This window comes from Buteo buteo, chromosome 23 (genome assembly GCF_964188355.1).
Source record: "Buteo buteo chromosome 23, bButBut1.hap1.1, whole genome shotgun sequence".
NCBI lineage: Eukaryota > Metazoa > Chordata > Aves > Accipitriformes > Accipitridae > Buteo > Buteo buteo.
In genome coordinates, this window is record NC_134193.1 from 16,595,951 (window position 1) to 16,614,147 (window position 18,197).

The following is an 18,197-nucleotide window of genomic DNA, read 5'->3' on the forward strand; positions in this document are numbered from 1 at the left end:
CCCTTGTGCCTCCATTCCTCTTTGGGTGTGCTGTGAGCGTGCCTCAGTTTCCCCAGGTGGTGGGGCTGGGAGGGGGGGACCCCACAGTGCCCAGCAGGCCTGGGCACCCTGCCCTCCTCCCCAGCATGGCCCCTGGCTGCTTGGTTGATGGGTTTTTAGATTTTTTTGCCTCTGGCTGGAAAGCCCGAGGCCTCCCCCATAAGTTGTGGGGGGGGGGAAAGATGCGATGCTGGGGCTGAGCTGGGTGCACCAGGCTGTACCTGCAGCCACCCCACAGCCACCCTCCCACCTATCACCCTGCAGCCACCGCCATCCCAGGGTCCATCCCCGGGGGCCTCCTGCTCATGGCCCTGCAGTGTCACCGCAGGGAGAGGGGTGCGGGAGGGCCAGGGGTGCCCGTGCCTGGTCCTGGTCCCCGTCCCCGTCCCCAGCTGAGCACCCATCCCCACGGTCCCCAGGAGATGGCAGTGCTCTGTCATGGGAGATGTCTGCTGCTCGCCCCAGGGTCACGGACATCTCCAGGGACATCCTGGCTGGTGTGGACAGGCTTCACTGGCTTCCCTGGCAGGTCCCCACGCCGTCCCCCTGCCCGTGGGTCGGGATGGAGACAAGCCCCGGGGGCCTGACCCAGCCCTGGCACGGGGTTCCTGGCTCCCAGCCTCCCCATTAACTCTCACCTCGGGCAGCAGCCGCTGGCACGTGTGGGAGGCGTGGGGCAGGGGTGCAGAAGGGGCTCCCTGGGTGCCCCCAGCCACCCCATGGCTCCCACCCACCTCGGTGGTGCTTCGCTTCGCTGAGACCCCCTGCCCCAGGGGACCTCTCCCCCCCCCCAAACCCGCCTGCCAGGCAGGGATGTCCAGGCCACCCCCGGCTGTGGCCTGGCCACAGGGTACAGGCAAAGCAGGCAGCGGTGCTGTGGGACCCTCCACCCACCCCACAGCCCCAAGGTGGGCATCCAGGGCCGTGGGACAGTCACCGGCCTGGGACACGGTGACCCCGCTGGGGTGCTGGCTGGGGGCAGCGTGGGCTGAATGTCGGGGGGCCGTGGGGCAGCTCCCGTCCCCATTGCCATGGGGCAGCCCCCTCCTCGCTGTGCAGGTCGGGCTGTGCTGCAGCAGTGTGTGTGTGTGTGTGGGGGGGGGGGGTATTTTGGTGGGCGCACCCCACCCGAACCCGGGTGTCCCACCCCTCCGCTCACCACTGCCAGCCCTGGGGGGGGTCCCAGGGGACACCCACCCCCAATACCAGTGCCCCCTCTCCCCCCCTCTCTCCGGTGCTCAGCGCACTCCGGTGGTGATGCCCCGCACCGCGCTCTGGGGAAACTGAGGCACGCCGCCTCCCGGGGGGGGGGTGGTGATGGTGCCCCTCCTCTCCCCCCCCCTCCCCCCAACCCCCGTTTCGGGCAGCTACCGCCGCCCCCCCCCCCCGCCGCCGGCACGGCCCCAGCGCCGCCAGCGGCATTTCCTCCCGGCGCGGAGCCGCGCCGCCCGCGGACCCTCCTCCTCCTCCTCCTCCTCCTCCTCCTCCTCCTCCGAAGGGAGTCGGTTTCCTGCCGCCTCCGCCGCCGCCCGGCACTCGGCGCTGGCTCCCCGGGAGCGGCCGCAGGCGGACATGGCCCCCCGCGCCGCCCCGCTCCTGCCGCTGCTGCTGGCTCTGCTCGGCCGCCCCGGTGAGTGGGGCTGGGGGTTCGGGGGGGGGGGGCACACCGGGATGGGACCCCCTGGGATGGTGGCGGCGGTGGGACCCACCGGTGACTCCGGGCTGGATGGGGTTCGGGTCCCCGGCGGGGTGGCCGAAGGGGTCCCGGCTGCGCCGGTGCCAGTGTCAACCCCTGGGAACCTCCCGGGAGAGAAGGTTTTTGGGGGGGGACAGTCCTGGGGGTGGGGAGGGACAAACCTCCCCCCAGCCCTGGGGGGACACACATGATGCGACCCGGCTGGTGCCCGGGACCCCCGAAATCCAGGCTGCGTCACTGGGGCTCGGGAGGTGTCGAAGGCGCCGTTGCTGTGCCCCGGCCAAGGCAATGGCACCCAGGGGCTCTGGGGTGGCTTCTGTGGCCTCCCGGCACTGTGGGGGTGTGGGTTGACTGGGAGCCAGCGGGGAGGAAAGGGGAAAAACCCTGTAAAGCCTTGCATGGGCCGTGGGGACAGAGCTGGGGGTTCGTCTGCCGCCGGAGCATTCTGGCAGAAAAGCACTAAAGTCACCCCGAGGTCCCTGCGAAGCCACAGGGCAAATTTCAAGGGGCAACGTGCCGGGGGGACACCCATGCTGGATGGAGGGCAGGGGGCTGGGGGACCCCGGAGTGCGACCCGCCGGCAGAGGAAAAGGGAACTGGGAAGGCAGCAGGAGGCCGGGGCCAGCAGCACTGCCTGTCCTGGCTGGGTCGGTCCCTCCCGGCCACCGCGGGGGCCAGCGCCGGTGGGTGCTGCCAGGCTCGGCACCCGCTCCCTGCCTACTGTCACCCCCCGGTCACTGCCCGGTAGCTGTGCCAGGCAGTCTCTGTCCGGTGAGGCTGTGCCGTATGGGCCATGTCCCCCGTGGCTGTGCCGTACAGTCCCCATCCTACATAGATATACAGTAAGTTCTGCGTCCTCCGTAACTGTGCGGTACGGTCCCCATCCTTTAGCTGTGCCATATGGTCCGTGTCCTCTATAGCTGTGCCATACAGTCCCTGTCCTATGGCTGTGCCATGCAGTCCCTGTCCTGCGTATATGTGCAATAAGGTCTGTGTTCTCTGTAGGTGTGCGATACAGTTCCCATCCTATAGCTGTGCCATATGGTCCACATCCTATGTAGTTTTGCCCTGTCCTTCCTATCTGTGATGTATAGTCCCTATACCATGTAGCTGTGCCATCTGGTCCCCATCCTACACCACCGTGCAATGTCACCTCTGTTCTACGTAGCTGTGCCATGCAGTCCGTGTCCTTTGTATTTGTCCCATACAGTCTCTGTCCTATAGGGCTGTGCCATACAGTCCCTGCACTAACACAGCTGTGCTATATGGGCTGAGTCCTATGTAGCTATGCCATATGGTCCCTGTCCTATTTAGCTGGGGTATATGGTCCCTATGCTACGTAGTTGTGCTATACAGTCCTCATCCTCTGTAGCTATTGCATACTGTCCCTGTCCTATGTAGCTGTCTAATGCAGTCCTTCTCCTAACTGTTCTATATGGTCCCTAGCCTGTGTAGCTGTGCCATACAGTTCCTGTCTTATGTAACTGCAATGCAGTCCCTGTCCTACGTAACTGAGCTATATAGTCCCTGTCGTACGTGACTGTGCCTGTATGGTCCCTGTCCCGTGTAACTCCACCATATAGACCATGTCCTATTCATCTGTGCCGTACCATCCCAAACTTAGGTAGCTGTGCTATATGGTCCCCATCCTATGTGACTGTGCTATATCGTCCCTGTCCTATGTAGCTATACGGTCCCTGTCCTGCGTAGCTGTGCCACATATGCCATGTCCTGTCCGGCTGCTGCCTCTCTCCGGCAGGGATCCACGGAACTGGGGTGTCCACAGCGGGTGCAGTGCCGGGGGTGCCCATGGTGGGCACAGTGCCACGGGGCCTCGTGGACACAGCAGATTTCCAGAGGCGGGGGACTGGCGCTGCTCCCCATGGGGTGAGCACGGCGCTGGGTCGACCCTTCCTATCCGCAGGGAGAGGCTGCCCACTGCCTGGCTGACTTAGAGAGGGGCAGGAATGACATGGCCTGCATCAGTCCCAAAGCCTGGTCCCATCTGCCCTGTCATCAGCGCCCTGATGCCACCTCTGCACGGTCCAACAGCCAGCGGTGGCTCGGAAGGTGACAATCCCCCCTCAGGTTTGCAGTGACCCGGGCTGAGACCGGCCAGCTTGTTACACAAATGCCGAGGCGGCACAGCCGGATGCCGGGATGCCAGAGCGGCGCTGCCCGTCCCATGGGGCATCCTGCGCTGCCAGAGCCACCCTGGCTCCGCACCCCCCAGCCCGGCACCCCTGGGCGTTGCTCTCTGCCCAGGGCCTTTGATCTGCTCCCAAAACCCCAGGAATTGCCCCCCCGGTCCCTGACCCGCGGGGGAGCTGCGGTGGGACTGTCCCCGCTCTCTGGTCTTGGCCGCGCCGGAGCAAGGGAGAGGGCGGGCGGCTGGAAAAACATAAAGTGGATTTTCTTTCTTTCTTCCTTTTTATTTTTTTTTCCCTTTCCTGGAGTACAAAAATAACAGTGCCCTTATCTGATTGCCCCGGGCGGCCCAGCTGAGCCCCCTTATCTGATCCTGACATAATGCTGGAGCCCGCTGCCTCCAGGGACTGACGGTGCCCGGCTGGCACCGCTGCCCTGCATCCCCTCTGCCGGCATCCATGCCCTGTGCGGGGGGCGAGCGCAGCCTCGGCCCTACCTGACCTCCCCGCGGGATGCTGCCAGAGGTGTGATGAGCTGCCCGTCCTCTGCCCAGCAATGCCAGGGGTCTCTCGTGGCTGTGCCCGGTGCCGTCGGGGCAGGAGCAGAGGGGAAGAGGGACGCAGTCTGCGGCGCCCAGATAAGCGGGTGTTTATCTTCCTCCCGATGCTGCCGGCCGCACGGCCGCCACGCTGGGGGGAGGAAGCGCTGGACAATAGGTGGGCCCGCGGCAGCGTCACTGGAGGGGGGGTCTGCGCCGTGACCCTGCTGTCACGGCCACGCCACCTCGATGGCGAGATGTGGACCAGGGGTGCCGTGATGGGCACATGGCACAAGTGGCCCTTTGCCGGCTGCCACATCCCAAAGCCTCGACAACCCGGAGCATCACGCCCTCCAGCCCCGGTCCCTGTTGGGGGGGGCTAGGTGGCCCTGGCGTGGGGTCCAGTCACCTCCCGGCGCGGTGGCTGGAGCCCCCCGGGATGGGAAAGGATGGGATGGGAAGGGACAGAGCTCAGTGGTCACCTCCAAAGCAAACACAGGGTCCCAGGCACGGTCTCCCCATGGGAAGCCCCCAGCTGTGGCCGTGGGGCTCCACGCTGCCCAGCCCCCTCCAAGGGGGCACCCATAGGTGCAAGTGGGTCCCTAGGACACCTCCCGGCACAGGGGCCAGCTCGAGGACAGCCCGGCCACAGCAGGACTGCCTGGGGCAGGGGAAATGGCCGAGGCAAATGGGGATTTACAGGATCAGGCTTTCAAACGCGCTCAGGATTTCCCTTGGCAGCCGCCCACCAGCCCTGCTCGCTCGCGCGCCGTGCGGGGGGTTCGGGATGGGGCAAAGCTCACGCCTCGGCGCCTGCGGAGGATGAGCTTTACGGCCATTTCCATACCTGAGCTTCCCGCTTTCCTGCAGCATAGGGGACGCGGGGGGGCTTCCGCCACCGCCCGAGCGTTCGGGGCAGCTGGGCGCGAGTTTTGGCACGCGGCAGCGCCGAGCGAGGACAGCGGATTTTTCCAGCCCGGATCCGAGGGTCATTAACGTGGTCGCTGGCAGCGGCAGACGAGCCCTGAGCAAACACGTAGCAGATGGTCCCGCAGGCACTGTGCCGGCAATGGGGCCGTGGTGAAGCCGTGCCGGGGATAGGGGGACAGGGCCGGGGCTGGCGTTGCAATGCAGCCCCCTCCCACATCACGTCCCCTCCGTGTCCTGTCACCCCACGTCTGCATGGCGGGGACTGACTGTCTCTTGTTTTCCTCCCAGACCCCGGGAGAGCCGAGGGCTGCGACCTGCAGCCGGTGACGGCGGAGCCGCCCATCACCCTGTCCTATGCCACCAGCACGGTGCCACGGGGCTGTGTCAGCAGCAGCTCCGTAGGCAGCAGCCATGAAGTCCACATCCTCAGAGTCGAGTGGTCCAAGGTGAGCAAGCGGGGTCCCCGTGCATCACCCCGACACTGTCACTCCAGCACTGTCTGCACCGGGCAGGGTGTCCTGAAGTTGAAACTGTTTCCTCTAAGGCACAGCAAGAGGACCTGGATTAACCTCTTCACCAAGCTTCTTCTCCCAGCACAGCCAGGGGTGTCTCTGGCCCTAACAGAGATTTAAAGTCTTTAGAGGCAATTTTTCTAGCAGCCCATGCTGCCGGGACCGTCTCTGCGCTGGATGTCCGAGGAACCCCTGTTTCCCTGGGGAGGTGGCCTGGTCCCAGCTCGGGAGCAGGGCAGAGCCCCGGGCACCCAATGGGGACCACGCCGGAGAGGCAGGGATGGAGAGAGAGATGGATGAAGGGACGGAGTAGGGATAGAGGGATGGAGGGAGGCACATCACTTGAAGGCAGCCGAGCGAGCGGAAACCTGGTCGCCAGCATTTGCACAGCCTGCTGAGGGGCAATAACCACGCTGTGGGTGCCCCAGGCAGCTTTCAGGCGAGGATGAGCACAGAGCAGCAGCAGGGCTGGGGCTGCATACCTGGGTGGCACCAGTACTGGTTGGCGCGGGTGGGTGGGTTTAGAATAGAATAGAATAGAATAGAACCATTTAGGTTGGAAAAGACCTTCAAGACCATCGAGTCCAACCATCAACCATGCCCACTTTGCACTGGTGCATGAATTTGCACCAGCACCTGAGTTTGCACCAGCATGTGGGTTTGCACAGCTGCTCTGCAGCATGGCCCAGCAATCCTCGTGCTATCTGGGCCCCAGCAAACCCAGCATTCGATTTTGGCCCAGCCCTGGGCCACCCGGCGCCACGCTCCCCCCTCCCCGCCGCCTCCTGGCTCTCCCAGTTCTGCTTTTCAGGGGGAGGCAGGAGCTGGGCCAGGAGCCGCTGGGGCCGGGTGCGTTTTGCAAGGGCCCCTCTGTCGCAGCTTGGTGTGACGTGGCCCTGGCACCCAGGCTCGTGAATAAGCGCCGGGGCTGGGGGTGCCCCAGGGTTGTCACCGGCGGCAGTGGGGGACACGCGCTGATGTCACGGCTGCGGCACCGAGCCCTGCGGCGCACGGGGGGAGCCAGGCAGGGACGCGGCTCCACTCACAGAAGAATTACTGGAAGCAGCTTTCTATAAGCAGATCCCCACGATGCAAAAAAAAAAAAAGAAAAAGAAAAAAATAACCTGAAAGGCGGCGGCGGGGCAGTAGCAAGGCTCCCGCCGCTCGCACAGCTGAACAATGGAGCATCGCAAAACACGCGGCAGGAAAAAAAGCCACCGGCTCCTCCCCGACGCCCGGGGCCACCCGGGGACCCCGGCCACCCACGCTCGCCACAGGGCCACAGCCAGGCCAGGATGCCCACAGCCCCATCCCGCCGGCCCAGTGCCCGGCACTGGCAGCTGCCTCCACCCTGCTGGTCCCCGGCTGGTTTTCCCTGCTTGCTGCCTGGCTCAGCACTTTGTGAGCGGTGATTCAGGCAGCAGTTGCCAAACTTAGCGCCTGGTGTTTTGGCTTCCCCATCCGGATTTCTGGCTGGAGGCCACCGGGCAGTGCTGGCCACAGGGAGCAGTGCGTGCCACTGCTGTGCCCCCAGCATCCCTCTGCACCAGTATGGCTGGTCCCAAGCCTGGAGCGGCTGCATGGTGCTGGGATGGGGCTGGGGAACCCAGGGGGGACATCCTGGTGCCCAGGGTGGGGATGCTCTGGTCTTCAGTGGGAGGACACCCTGGTACCTACAGTGGGGATGCTCCAGTGCCCAGGGTGGGGATGCCCTGGCCCCAGGTGTGAGGATGCTCCAGTCCCAGTGTGGGGATGCTCTGATTGCTGGTGTAGGGATGCCCCAGTCCCTGGTGTGGGGACATGTCAGTCTCTGGTGTGGGGACACCCCAGTCTGTAGTGGGGAGACACCAGGGTGGCCAGTGCAGAGATTACTCAGTCCCTGATGCAAGGATGCCCTGGTCCCCAAGGGGGGGGTGCCTAGACCCCAGTATGGGGGTGCCCTGGACCCCAGTGTCACCAACTCTGAGGTGGGAACGCTCTGGTCCCTTGCTCAGGGGAGCCAGGGGTTGTTTGCCCCCCCCGGTGTGGGTACACATCCATGTGGCATCTCTGCATCCCCCCAGCCTGCCCCCCTAAGCCTGGCCACAGCTGCCTCCGCATGGCTTGTGCTTGGGGCCAGCCCGAGGGCTCTCCCTGCTGCCTCTGGCTCCGGGAACAGGTGGGGTGGCCAGGGGGCACCCAGGGAGGTGACAATAATTGGGGCTTGGTGGCTGCGGTGGTGACACTCTCCCCTTTCCCCCCCCAGGCTTCAGCCTTCCCACTGAAGGTGTCCGTCACACCACAAGCTGGTAGCTGCGCCCCGTCACCCGTGCTCATCCTCCTGTGTGCCCGCTGCTCAGCCATCATCACCTCCCCGTGCCCGGACCTGATCGTCCACACCGTGAGTGCCGCAGCCCCGCACCAGGAGCAACCCCGGGGGGCAGCAGGGCTGGGGCCATTCCCAGATATATTTGGGGGGGGGCATCCCTGGAGGAGACTGGTACCCCCAACTCTGGAGACGGTGCTCATGGTGCCCCGGGGAGGAGGGAACGCAACTGGCCGCTGCCGGCAGCGCTGAGCACGGGGCTGGCTGGGCAGGGAATGACGCACAGGGCTGGAAAAAGCTCCCGTTTCCTCCGGATGGCGGGAGGAAGGTCAGGGATGGGGTTTGGCTCCAGCGAGCTGAGCCGGGCCCGGGCGCTTTGTTAGCAAAATAAACCTCCTGCTTTGTTTGTGGCTAATAATAAAGTGGGCTGAGCTCTCCGCGTGCCGCTGGCTGCCCACGCTGCTCCCAGCCCGTGGCCCCAAAAATCCCCGTTCATCTGGGGTGACCCCCAGCCACGATGGAGCCAGGGCTCCAGGGATGCTCACCTGGCTTAGCTTTACACCTGCATCATCCATGCCGGGGGAAAGGCTTTCCACGCTTTCACCGTGCCAGCCTGTGCCAGGGAGGGATGCACCTTCCCCCCCCCCACCCCGGCTCAGGCTGCTGCTCGCCCCGCAGGACGCCCACCTCAGCCCGGGGACCATCGAAGCACAGGGCCCCGAGCCACCCGTGGCCGCCAGCGAGGGGCAGCTGCTGGCCTGGGCTCGGGACACCTACAGGGGCATCACATCGTACAGCGAGCTGCGGGACCCCCGCTGGGTCCAGGTCCGCCTGGGAGAAGGTGCGTGGGGCCGGGGGCTGGCACTGGGGGGCCAGGGTGGGCAGCGATGCTCTTCCTGCTCCTGAAGGGTGACGACCCACCGGGGCGAAGCACGGTCCCGGGGGAGATGCTATAGGGACCGATGCCCCTGGCCTGGAGCATCTCCCCACCTGCTGAGCACGGTTTGGCTTTGGTGACCCCCCCTCACCTCCACAGCCACCGACAGCCCCCGGGACTGCATCCCCCAGGAGCGCTTCAATGCCACGCCGCACCTCGAGACTGAGGTCTTCTTCTACGGGGTGAAGGGCTGCTCACGCGGGGACACCCAGAGCACCAGGGCTGCCCACATCATCCGCCTGCAGCCTGAGCCCAGGTACCGCGCAGTGCCAGCAGTGGGACCCCCGGGGGTGGCAGGGGGGGTGGGACATGCTTGGAGATGCTCAAGAAGGGGTTGGGGTGTCTCACAGGCAGAGACCTCCCCCATCCCAAGGAGGGGTACAGGATCTACCGATGTGGGATGCTGATGCTGGGGGGAATCTCGTGGTTTCGCAGCTCCCCCATCACAGAGGTGAACTTGTCCCTGAGCTGTCCGGAGAGAGCCGTGAGCAACCAGATCCTCATCCTGCAGAGCCGGGCCAACCTCACCTGGTGCCTCTCCGTCAACAACTGCCACATCCAGTTCTTGGTAGGGCCCCTCTTGAGAGGGACGTGTGTTCCCCCCGACCCCCACCAAGGGGGCTGCCAGATGCCAAGAGATGCCAGTGGCACGGGGAGGGTGGCAGGAGGGCACCTGGGGACATGGCAGCCCCCTCGCTGCAAGCCCTCCTAACCCAGAAGCCGTCCCTGCCTTGAGCATCCCTGCCTGTCCCCATCCCCGCTCAGCCCACCCTGTGCTGCCCACTCCCCTACCGTAGGTCTCCGGGAACTACAAGATCATGTCCATCTCCGCGATGCTGTTCCCTGGGGAGCTCCTGCCTGACACAGAGTGGGGCCTCGTCGCCAAAGCCTTCGAGAAAAACTACAGCGTCATCGCCTCCTATTCCGCCATCCCCGCCAGCACCCGCGTCAGCCTGGAGATCCAGGAGCACGGTGAGGCCCCTGGCGCCCCAGGGCTGGGCAGGATGGGGGGGGGGTCCCACCGCCCCCACTCAGCCCCCCCCCCCATCTCTCTGGCCCGCAGAGGCGATCAGGAGGGGACCCGCAACACCCACCACCCCGGCCCCCACCGCCAACTCGCTGCCCCACACGCTGCTATTCATGCTCCGTCCCTGGAAGTGCACGGATGAAACCATGGAGATCGTCATCGCCAGGTCCCACCTGGAGGTAAGGGGGGTTGGGGGGGGTCTGATGCCCGCCAGTGTCACCCAGGGGGGGTTGCATCCTGCTCGGGGTGGGTGGGACGGGGCTCTCCCCAGCCAGTGAGTGACCACTGGGTTTGTTTCTCCCAGCCCATCAAGGATGTGGTGAACATCACACTGCGGGATATCAACTGCCAGGCAGAGAAAAATGCCACTCACTTCATGCTGAGAACCCCCCTCAGCCACTGCGGCACCTCGCTGGAGGACAGGGGCCACGCCAACAATGAGGTGAGTAGGGGGCCAGCCGGGGCACTGCCCCCAGCCCCATTGATGCCCCACGGGGGCTTCAGTGATGCCCGGTGGGGCTTCTCCACTGGGACGTCCTTGTTTTTTCATGGCTGGAAACATCCTGCTGCAGCCCACAGCTGAGCCCTGCTGCTGCGCCTGGGTGCTGGTGGAGATGGGGGGGGGGGGGGGGCGGGTGGTAGGACCCCCATCCCATCCCAGTGGGAACAATGGACCCCGACCGTGGGGACCGCTTGGCTGATCCAACCTTCTCCACCTTCTGGCAGCTCATCCTCAACCTGGCCAAGGGTGCAGCGCCCCGGAGCGTGCGGGTAAGAGCCGGGTTTCCCAGTGGGACCGGGGAGGGGAGTGGGACTGTGGGAGAAGGGTGCCAGTGCCACTGCCGGCTGGGTGCTGGGGGGGGGGTGACATCAGCACCGTCCCCACTCGCAGGTGGCCTTCGAGTGCAAGATCCCACGGGAGCTCTTCCTGCGCCTCTTCCCCACCGCCGCCTTTGAGGCACCGCAGACGGAGCTGGAGGTCAACAAGGAGGCTTTCGTGCAGGTACTGCCACCGGCTGGGTGCCTGGGTTGCAGGGGGGGTCCAGCCATCCCCAGGCCGGTGACCCTGATGATGTGTCCCCCTTCCCCCCCCACTCTCCACGGCAGGCATCCATGCGGTGGGAGGACCACCCGTCCGACCTGCAGCTGAAGGAGTGCTGGCTGGGGGCACCGGGGCGGGAGTCGGTGCTGCTGGTGCAAGGTGGGGAGGCACGCGGCAAGGGGGTGACCATGCTGGAGGGCCCCCCCAGCAGCCACGGGAGGAAGGTCTGGCGCTTCCGCTTCACCTACGCCATCCCCGAGGGCGGGCGCGTTCCCTTGTCCACCACCCTCAAGTGCAACGCCGGCTTGCAGGTCAGCGTGAGTAACCCCCCCACTCCATGATGCCACCGTGCTGGTCCCCGCCATCGGCGGTGGCAGCCTGCCAGCTTTGTCCCACACTGCGGAGTGGGGAATCCCAGCTGGGAGCAGCACCCCCAGTCCCCAAAGAGCCTGGGGGCTCCCAGCCCTGTCCCCCTGATGGGATGTGGGTCTCCCCCTCCCCACCCCTCACCCCCGCCTCCACCTCCGCAGAACAACACCATCTTCGAGAAGGTCCTGGAGGTGACAGTGAAGGACAGCTGGCGGCCACCCAACAGTGAGTTTGGGGCAGGGGAGGGAGCCGGGGCAGGAGTGGAAGTGAGTAGGGGACCCTTCCCCCCAGCGTGGTGGTGCTGATGGCCTCGTTCTCCTGCAGATCACGGTTTGGGGCTGGCCGCTGTCCTGGGCATCACCTTCGGCGCCTTCCTCATCGGGGCACTCCTCACTGCCGGGCTCTGGTACATCTACTCGCACACCCGTGAGTATCCACCGCCCCTGGGGACCCCCACAGTGGGATGGGGAGGGGCCACACACATGTCCCTTGCGGGGTTGCCCATGTCCCACCCTGGCCCAAAGCCCCCTGGCCAAGGTGCCCACGTGAGCCAGGGACCAGGCTGCTGCATTGCCATCATCCATACGGCCTTCCTGGCAATGCCACAGGGGAATAACCCCACAGCTTCCCAGGGTCCCCCCTACTTCCCTGGGGTCCCCCGCTGCCACCTGCCCTAACTCCTGCTCCTGGTGCCACCATGGTCCCCCGTGCCCATCTCCATCCCGGGGGCTCATGGGCCGGCTGGGGAGCAATGCGGGAAGGTTTGCGCATGGGGGCTGGAAGGTCCCATGGGGACGAGCCACGGCCACCACTGGCCACCCTGAGTCTGGTTTCCCCTTGGTGTTTCTCCCCATGGCGGGCGGCGTGAGCCAGGTCCCACCTCCAAACTGCAGCCGGTTTCCAGCACGGCGCCAGCCTCGGAGAGCAGCAGCACCAACCACAGCATCGGCAGCACCCAGAGCACCCCCTGCTCCACCAGCAGCATGGCCTGACCCCCCCCAGGCCCCCCCGAGCCTGGCCAGCCCCCATCCGCCGGACTTGGGGACACATCCCAGCTCCATTAAGCTGGTTTTTTGCCCCAAATCTCAGGCTGAGCCCGGAGGGGGCCTCCGTTACTCATTCAGTGAATGCTTTAGCCCCCCGAGGACAGCCCACGCCGGGGAGGGGGGGCACCCTGCGACCTCCCCAGGGTCACCCACTGCTGGGTGTGCCAGGGAGGTAGAGAGAGCAGCTATTGCCAAAGCCCCCCCAAGGCTCCCCATCAAATGGGGGCAGGGGGGGCAAAAGTGGGTGCCCCCAGGACGTGCCCCAGCACTTGAGGTGACACCCACACCCCTCCTGCGTCCCCCCAAGAAGGCAGCAGGCACCACTGGGAGCAGCAAGGTTTATTGGGGAGGGGGGGGGGTGCAGGGCTGCTGCTCCCCCACAGGGCGTTGGGCAGAAACCACCCCCCCCCAGCTCCCCATCCAAGTTACAAACTCTTATTAATAATAAAAATCTTCCCTACGTTAAGTTAGCTCGAGGCTCTCACCTACTGCCCCCCACAAAACCGTCCACCCCCCCAGGCACCGGGACTCCGGCACAGCCTGGGGCAGCCCCCCTACAGCCTGGGGCCCCCCCTAGTTGGTTTCACCAAGGTGGGCTGGGAGCATACCCCCCATGGCCAGTGTCCCCAGTGGGGACACAGGTACAAGGCACTGGGGTGAAAAGATCCGAGCCGGGATGGGGTTGGGGGTCCCGCGTGCCCCCTCCCAGCCATCTCCAAGCATCATCGGGGGCAGAACCGGTAAAAAGTAAAAACCGGTAAAATGTACCTTCAAGTAAAAAGAGGGGCAAAGCCCCATTCACCCTCACGTTACTGGGAGAGCGCAGGGTCGAGCAGCCGGAGGACCCCCCCCACCAAGTGCAGGCTGCCGGTGACCAGGACACGGATGGCGGCCGCCTCCTGCAGCAGCACGGCCCCGCTGCTGGCGGCGGGGTGGTGAGCCCCCGTGGCGGTGGGTGCTGCCAGGTGGGGGTCCCGGCCCTGTGCCACCCACCGCAGCGCCTGGGCCAGGCAAGGGAAGACGAGGGCTGGAGAATTGAGGGGTCGCGGAGCTGGGGGGACCAGAAGCAAGGTCCCTCGGGCAGGAGCTGGCTGCAGCAGCCCCCCCGCCCGCAGGGGAGCCGAGAGCCAGGGGTCCTGCCCCGATTTCTCCTCCAGCAGCCGGGTCCATGTCTGCTGGTTCTCCAGGCAGCGGGTCAGGGCGGTCTCCAGCGTCACGTTGAAGTTTTGCTGGTCTGGGAGAGATGGGGATGGGGGTCAGGGATTAGGTGGGGCCAGGGAGGGTTCAGGGATGGGGGGGCCGGGGGAGACCCTGGCTCCCCGGCACTCACCTGCGTTGCTGGCCATCGACACCTCCGTGAAGTTGGGGCAGAAGACGGCGTAGTCAAAGTGGCAGGGCTGTGGGGAGAGGGGGGGTCAGCGCTGTGGGAGCCCTCAGGACCCACCCATGGGATTCCTACCGGGACCTGTCCCACATCTGAGTTCCCCCCTGCATCCAGGGCTGTGAGACCCCCTGGGGGGGACGCACTGAGGCGGGATACAACCAGGGACAGCAGGGTGGACAGACAGACAGACAGCACACGGCATCAGCTCCACCTCGTGGCTCCCTGCACTCACAGCAAAGCAGGTCCCAGCACAGGCAGAAGAACCCAGGCGTCCAGGCCCACTGACACCCCCCCCCCCCCCCCCAAAACCTCACCAGCAGCAGCTTGAGCAGTGCCGCCGAGTCCCGGTCCCCCGTGGCGTTGAACAGCAGCACACGCACCTCGGAGCCGCTGCGGGGAGAAAGGGTGGGGGTGGCCCGTGCCCCATGGGGACCCCCAGCAGCACCACCGTGCCCCGCCGGGTGTGTCGTTCCCCCCCCACGTCCCTCCTTACTCGTGGGGCTTGTCCTGGTTGAGGGCAGCCTGGCGGAACCAGCGGACACAAGCCTGGATGCTGCTGGTGGTGTGAGCCCCGTCCAGGTACCACGTCACGGGGCCGCGGGGCAGCACCTGGGTCCGGCCCAGCCACTCCGTGTCCCGCAGGCCTGGGAGTGGGGGGGGGCACAGGGCTGGGACCCCCAGGTGCCCCTCCAGCACCGGGACCCCAGTGGGGATCAAATGCGGGGCGGGCAGCCAGGCTGTGCCCTGCAGTACGGGCAGCACTGGCCGGGGGCCCGGTGTGGTGTCCCCCCCCGCTGAGCCCTGCAACACGACAGCGGGGGGGGGTGCAGCCCGGCACAGCCATACCGCACCTTGGATCATGGCATCGGTGGGTCGAAAGGTGGGTGCCAGCGGCACCAGCCTCCCCACCAGCTCGGTGCTTGATGGCACCTCCTTCAGCTCCCCGAGACCTGGGGGGATAGGCGCCCCGCTGAGACCCTGGGGGCCACTACGGGGTCTCACCCCCCCATCCCCGTCCCCCCACGTTACCCCGACAGCCGCGGAGCTGCAGCCAGGTCCGTGCCAGCTGCAAGGCCAGGGCGGCATTGGAGCGTTGGTGGGCGCCCGCCAGCCCCAGCTCCAGCGCCTGGTTGTCCCCCTCGAAGGCATCCAGCTCCGGGCAGAGGTAGAGGGGACACTGCGGAGAGAAGAGGCTGAGCTCCCCCCCGCCATGGGGTATCCCCCATCCACCCCCACCACCACCCAACTCACCTCCCGTTCCTGAGCTCGGTCCCTCAGCACCTCCAGCGGCCCCTCCGGCTGCGCCACGGTGAACGCCGGCACGCCAGGCTGCGAAGGATGGGGGTGCTCAGGGCCACGGGGCTGCTCAGGGCCACGAGGGAGCACACCTTGAAACTGCGAGAGGGTGGAGGACTGGGTCTCCCTACCTTAAAAATGCCCCCCTTCTGCCAGGCGATCTTCTCCATGGTGTCCCCCAGGATGCTGGTGTGGTCGATGCCCAGGGACGAGACCCCGCACACCACCGGCGCCCTGGGGACACAGCATGGCAGTGTCCCTGCTGTCCCTCCGCCGTGGGGACACCAGGCCCTGGCAGCCCCGGGGACGGGCTCGGCTCCGCTGGCTCCTACCTGATGATGTTAGTGCAGTCATAGGCACCACCAATGCCAACCTCCACCACCGCCAGGTCCACCTGGGGACACGAGGACACTGGAGCCATCACAGGGCCACCAGCAGCATGTGTCCCCATGGATTCAGGGATGCAGGTGGGGCCCGGACCCTGCCACCATCCCTCCAAACCCATGCCTGAACATGCACCCCACTCGTGAGGAGACCATCCACCTGACACAGCATCCCTGGTTACAGCCACAACAGCCCGACCGATGCCAAGTTCACCCCCAGGTCAGGGCTGGACCCCAGGTGTCCCCCCTCCCCGAAGTCCCCACTAACGTGACGTCCCCATCACAAGCTGGAGGCCACCACCACCTACCTTCTCCTGCAGGAAGACGTGGAAGGCCATGATGGTGAGGAAGCGGAAGTATGCTGGCATGCTGGCACACGCCGGGTCCTGCCGGACAGAGCGGGCATAAAAGGATGGCATGGAGCATCCCCGAACGGCGCTGGGGTCCACAGCTCTGGGGAGGGGGGGGTCCCAGGGGAGGAAGCACCCCCCACAAGCCCTGCCACCCCCACCTTGGTCTCCTCCAGGCGGTTGTAGACGAGCCAGAAGTACTTGCTGAAGAGGTCCTTGCTGATGGGCTGCCCATTGATGCGGATTCGTTCACGCACCTGCACCAGGTGAGGGGAGCTGGGGGGGGGGCAGAGCAGGTGGGGGCTATGGTCAGGCACGGCACCACCGGCCCCCCCAAACCTCCTAACCCCCCCTGCCCACCTGTAAAAGCCAGTCTTCAGCCCGTAGCTGCGGAGTATGGACTCGGTGAAGGCACACACCGAGCCCTGAGGAGACGGCAGCGTTAAAACCCCCCGTGCCAGGGCAGGGGCAAACGGAGCCACAGATGCTGGTGGCCCCCCTCGCCCCCCCCAGGCTCCCCCGGCACTGCCCGCCCGCCTCACCTTGCCCTTCGTCCCTGTGACGTGGATGATGTTCAGTCGATCCAGGTCCTCGACCTGCAGGAGGTCAACCACCCCGTGAGACCCCCATGGCAGCCAGCGCCGAGCATGGCGGCACCGCTGCTGGGATGGGGGGGGGGGACAGGGACAGGGACCCCCCTCACCTTCAGCCCGCTCCTCTCCAAAAAGCCCCGCATGGCTTCCAGCTGGGCTTGGGGATCACCACGTTCCCGCTTCACCTGCTCCAGGTAGCTGGCGTTGGTCTGCAGGGTGTTGAGGGTCCGGATGGTGTCCTGGAAAGACCGCCGGAGGTGGTCAGGATGGCGCCCATCACCGCAGCCTCAGGGCTGTGCCCACCGCCACGGCCCCGGGGGGGCCAGCCTGCCCTGTGCCCACTGCACCTCCACCCACCCCGTGGGGCTCAGTTCCCTCGGCAGCACCCGCAGCCGCCCACGCTGGCGGCATCTCCGCCATGGCCCTGCGGGGATGTGCCGGCAGCGCCAGCGTCTGTCGCGGGGATGCCGTGGGGACGGGCTACTTATCGGCAAGGGGAACCCGCCCCTTCCCGGGTGCCCCTTGACCCCACGGGGGGGGGGGGCACAGGGCAGCCCAGCACCCAGCACCCACCTCCGCCCCAGCGGCACAAGGCCGCCCGTGGGCGCGAGCGGGCGGTGCTCCGGTGCTGGCACCTGTGCCCGCTGGTGTTTAATTATAGGCGCAAACGAAGCAACAGAGCTGCACCTGCGTGGCGCACGCGGGACACAGCCACGGCCGCTGCCAGAGGTCACCGGTGCCACCGAGCTCCCGGAACCCGCACCGGGGGGGATGCGGGCCTGGCCCCGGCACCGCCGCGGTGGGGACCTGGCGTGGGACAAGCCCGTGTCCCCAGCGTGGGGACACCCCACCCGAGCAGCCGGGCCCCGTCCCCGCAGCCGGCGGCGCGGGGACCCGTGGCGGTTCTGGCTCCGGTGAGCGCGGGGCTGGGGTAGGACAGGTCCCCTCTCCCGGGGGGCTCCGCACCGTCCCTCACCCAGGCAGCCGCGCGGGCCCGGGACGCGCCCCTGCCTGTCGGACCGCGTCCCGCCGCGGGCCGGGGTCACGCCGGTGCCGCCACGAGGGACGGGGCACCGGCGGAAAGAAGGGCGAGATGACGAGCGGCGGCTGGCGCGGCCCGGGGCTGCGGGAGAGGGGCAACCCCGCAGGCGGGGCCGGGGGTCCGGCCGCCCCGCACGGTACCGGAGCCACCTCGCTGTCCCGGCCCCGTGACCCGCCCACCCCCGAGCTCGCAGGCCTGCGGCTGGAGAAGGGACCGCCGGTACTGGGGAGCCCCACCGGCCGCTCTCCAGCGCCGGGCTCGGTAGGATGCCCCGGGCCCCAGCGCGCAGTCCGGTCGGCTGCAGCCTCCCGGTGCCCCCGCCGCACGATCCAGGCCCCCCCCCCCCCCCCCCTCCTCCCCGGCAGCACTCGGTGCGAGGTCCCGCCCGCCCCCCCCCGCCCGTACCTGGTAGTCCATGGCGGGGGCACGCGCCGGCCGCGTGCTGAACCGGCGCTCGGCGGCGGCAATTGCCCGCAACGCCCCACGTAGCGCGCGCAGCCCCCGCGCCACCATCCCCGCCGCGCCGCGCGCCTGCCGCCGGGAGCCCGCGCCACCCCCTG

The 18,197-nt window shown here is 66.9% G+C and overlaps 2 protein-coding genes across 3 annotated transcripts; one reads left to right on the forward strand and one right to left on the reverse strand.

Moving 5' to 3' along the window:
* The first annotated feature begins 1,550 nt into the window (after nucleotides 1-1,550).
* Nucleotides 1,551-13,055, forward strand: ENG (endoglin). Its single transcript, XM_075054628.1, has 15 exons — nucleotides 1,551-1,669; nucleotides 5,640-5,797; nucleotides 8,109-8,243; nucleotides 8,847-9,009; nucleotides 9,205-9,361; nucleotides 9,541-9,673; nucleotides 9,903-10,077; nucleotides 10,169-10,311; nucleotides 10,437-10,574; nucleotides 10,859-10,903; nucleotides 11,025-11,135; nucleotides 11,240-11,485; nucleotides 11,705-11,768; nucleotides 11,868-11,969; nucleotides 12,417-13,055. The coding sequence occupies exons 1-15, from the start codon at nucleotides 1,612-1,614 to the stop codon at nucleotides 12,533-12,535; spliced, it is 1,947 nt and encodes a 648-aa protein (XP_074910729.1). The 5' UTR covers nucleotides 1,551-1,611; the 3' UTR covers nucleotides 12,536-13,055.
* A 104-nt stretch (nucleotides 13,056-13,159) lies between these two features.
* On the reverse strand, nucleotides 13,160-18,175 carry FPGS (folylpolyglutamate synthase). Of its 2 annotated transcripts, XM_075054630.1 has the most exons (15): nucleotides 18,043-18,174; nucleotides 16,706-16,834; nucleotides 16,545-16,598; nucleotides 16,363-16,427; nucleotides 16,164-16,278; nucleotides 15,961-16,038; nucleotides 15,602-15,663; nucleotides 15,401-15,503; nucleotides 15,225-15,302; nucleotides 15,003-15,150; nucleotides 14,825-14,923; nucleotides 14,467-14,617; nucleotides 14,288-14,363; nucleotides 13,920-13,986; nucleotides 13,160-13,823 (listed from the first exon to the last, which is right to left on the reverse strand). In XM_075054630.1, the coding sequence occupies exons 1-15, from the start codon at nucleotides 18,148-18,150 to the stop codon at nucleotides 13,399-13,401; spliced, it is 1,758 nt and encodes a 585-aa protein (XP_074910731.1). In that variant the 5' UTR covers nucleotides 18,151-18,174; the 3' UTR covers nucleotides 13,160-13,398. The 2 variants fall into 2 exon arrangements, with proteins under 2 accessions (XP_074910731.1, XP_074910730.1); XM_075054629.1 differs by lacking the exon at nucleotides 15,602-15,663 and having other exon boundaries at nucleotides 15,401-15,597; nucleotides 15,957-16,038; nucleotides 18,043-18,175.
* Nucleotides 18,176-18,197: the final 22 nt, after the last annotated feature.

Bases quoted from the DNA above. Each gene is read 5' to 3' on its own strand.
- ENG (XM_075054628.1), top strand. From the start codon at position 1,612: ATGGCCCCCCGCGCCGCCCCGCTCCTGCCGCTGCTGCTGGCTCTGCTC. The intron at 9,362-9,540 runs GTACCGCGCAGT...GTGGTTTCGCAG, and splicing joins CGCCTGCAGCCTGAGCCCAG to CTCCCCCATCACAGAGGTGA. The intron at 10,904-11,024 runs GTAAGAGCCGGG...CCCCACTCGCAG, and splicing joins CAGCGCCCCGGAGCGTGCGG to GTGGCCTTCGAGTGCAAGAT.
- FPGS (XM_075054629.1), bottom strand. From the start codon at position 18,150: ATGGTGGCGCGGGGGCTGCGCGCGCTACGTGGGGCGTTGCGGGCAATT. The intron at 15,598-15,956 runs GTGGTGGTGGCC...ATCATCAGGTAG, and splicing joins CTTCCTGCAGGAGAAGGTAG to GAGCCAGCGGAGCCGAGCCC. The intron at 14,364-14,466 runs GTAAGGAGGGAC...TTCTCCCCGCAG, and splicing joins AACCAGGACAAGCCCCACGA to CGGCTCCGAGGTGCGTGTGC.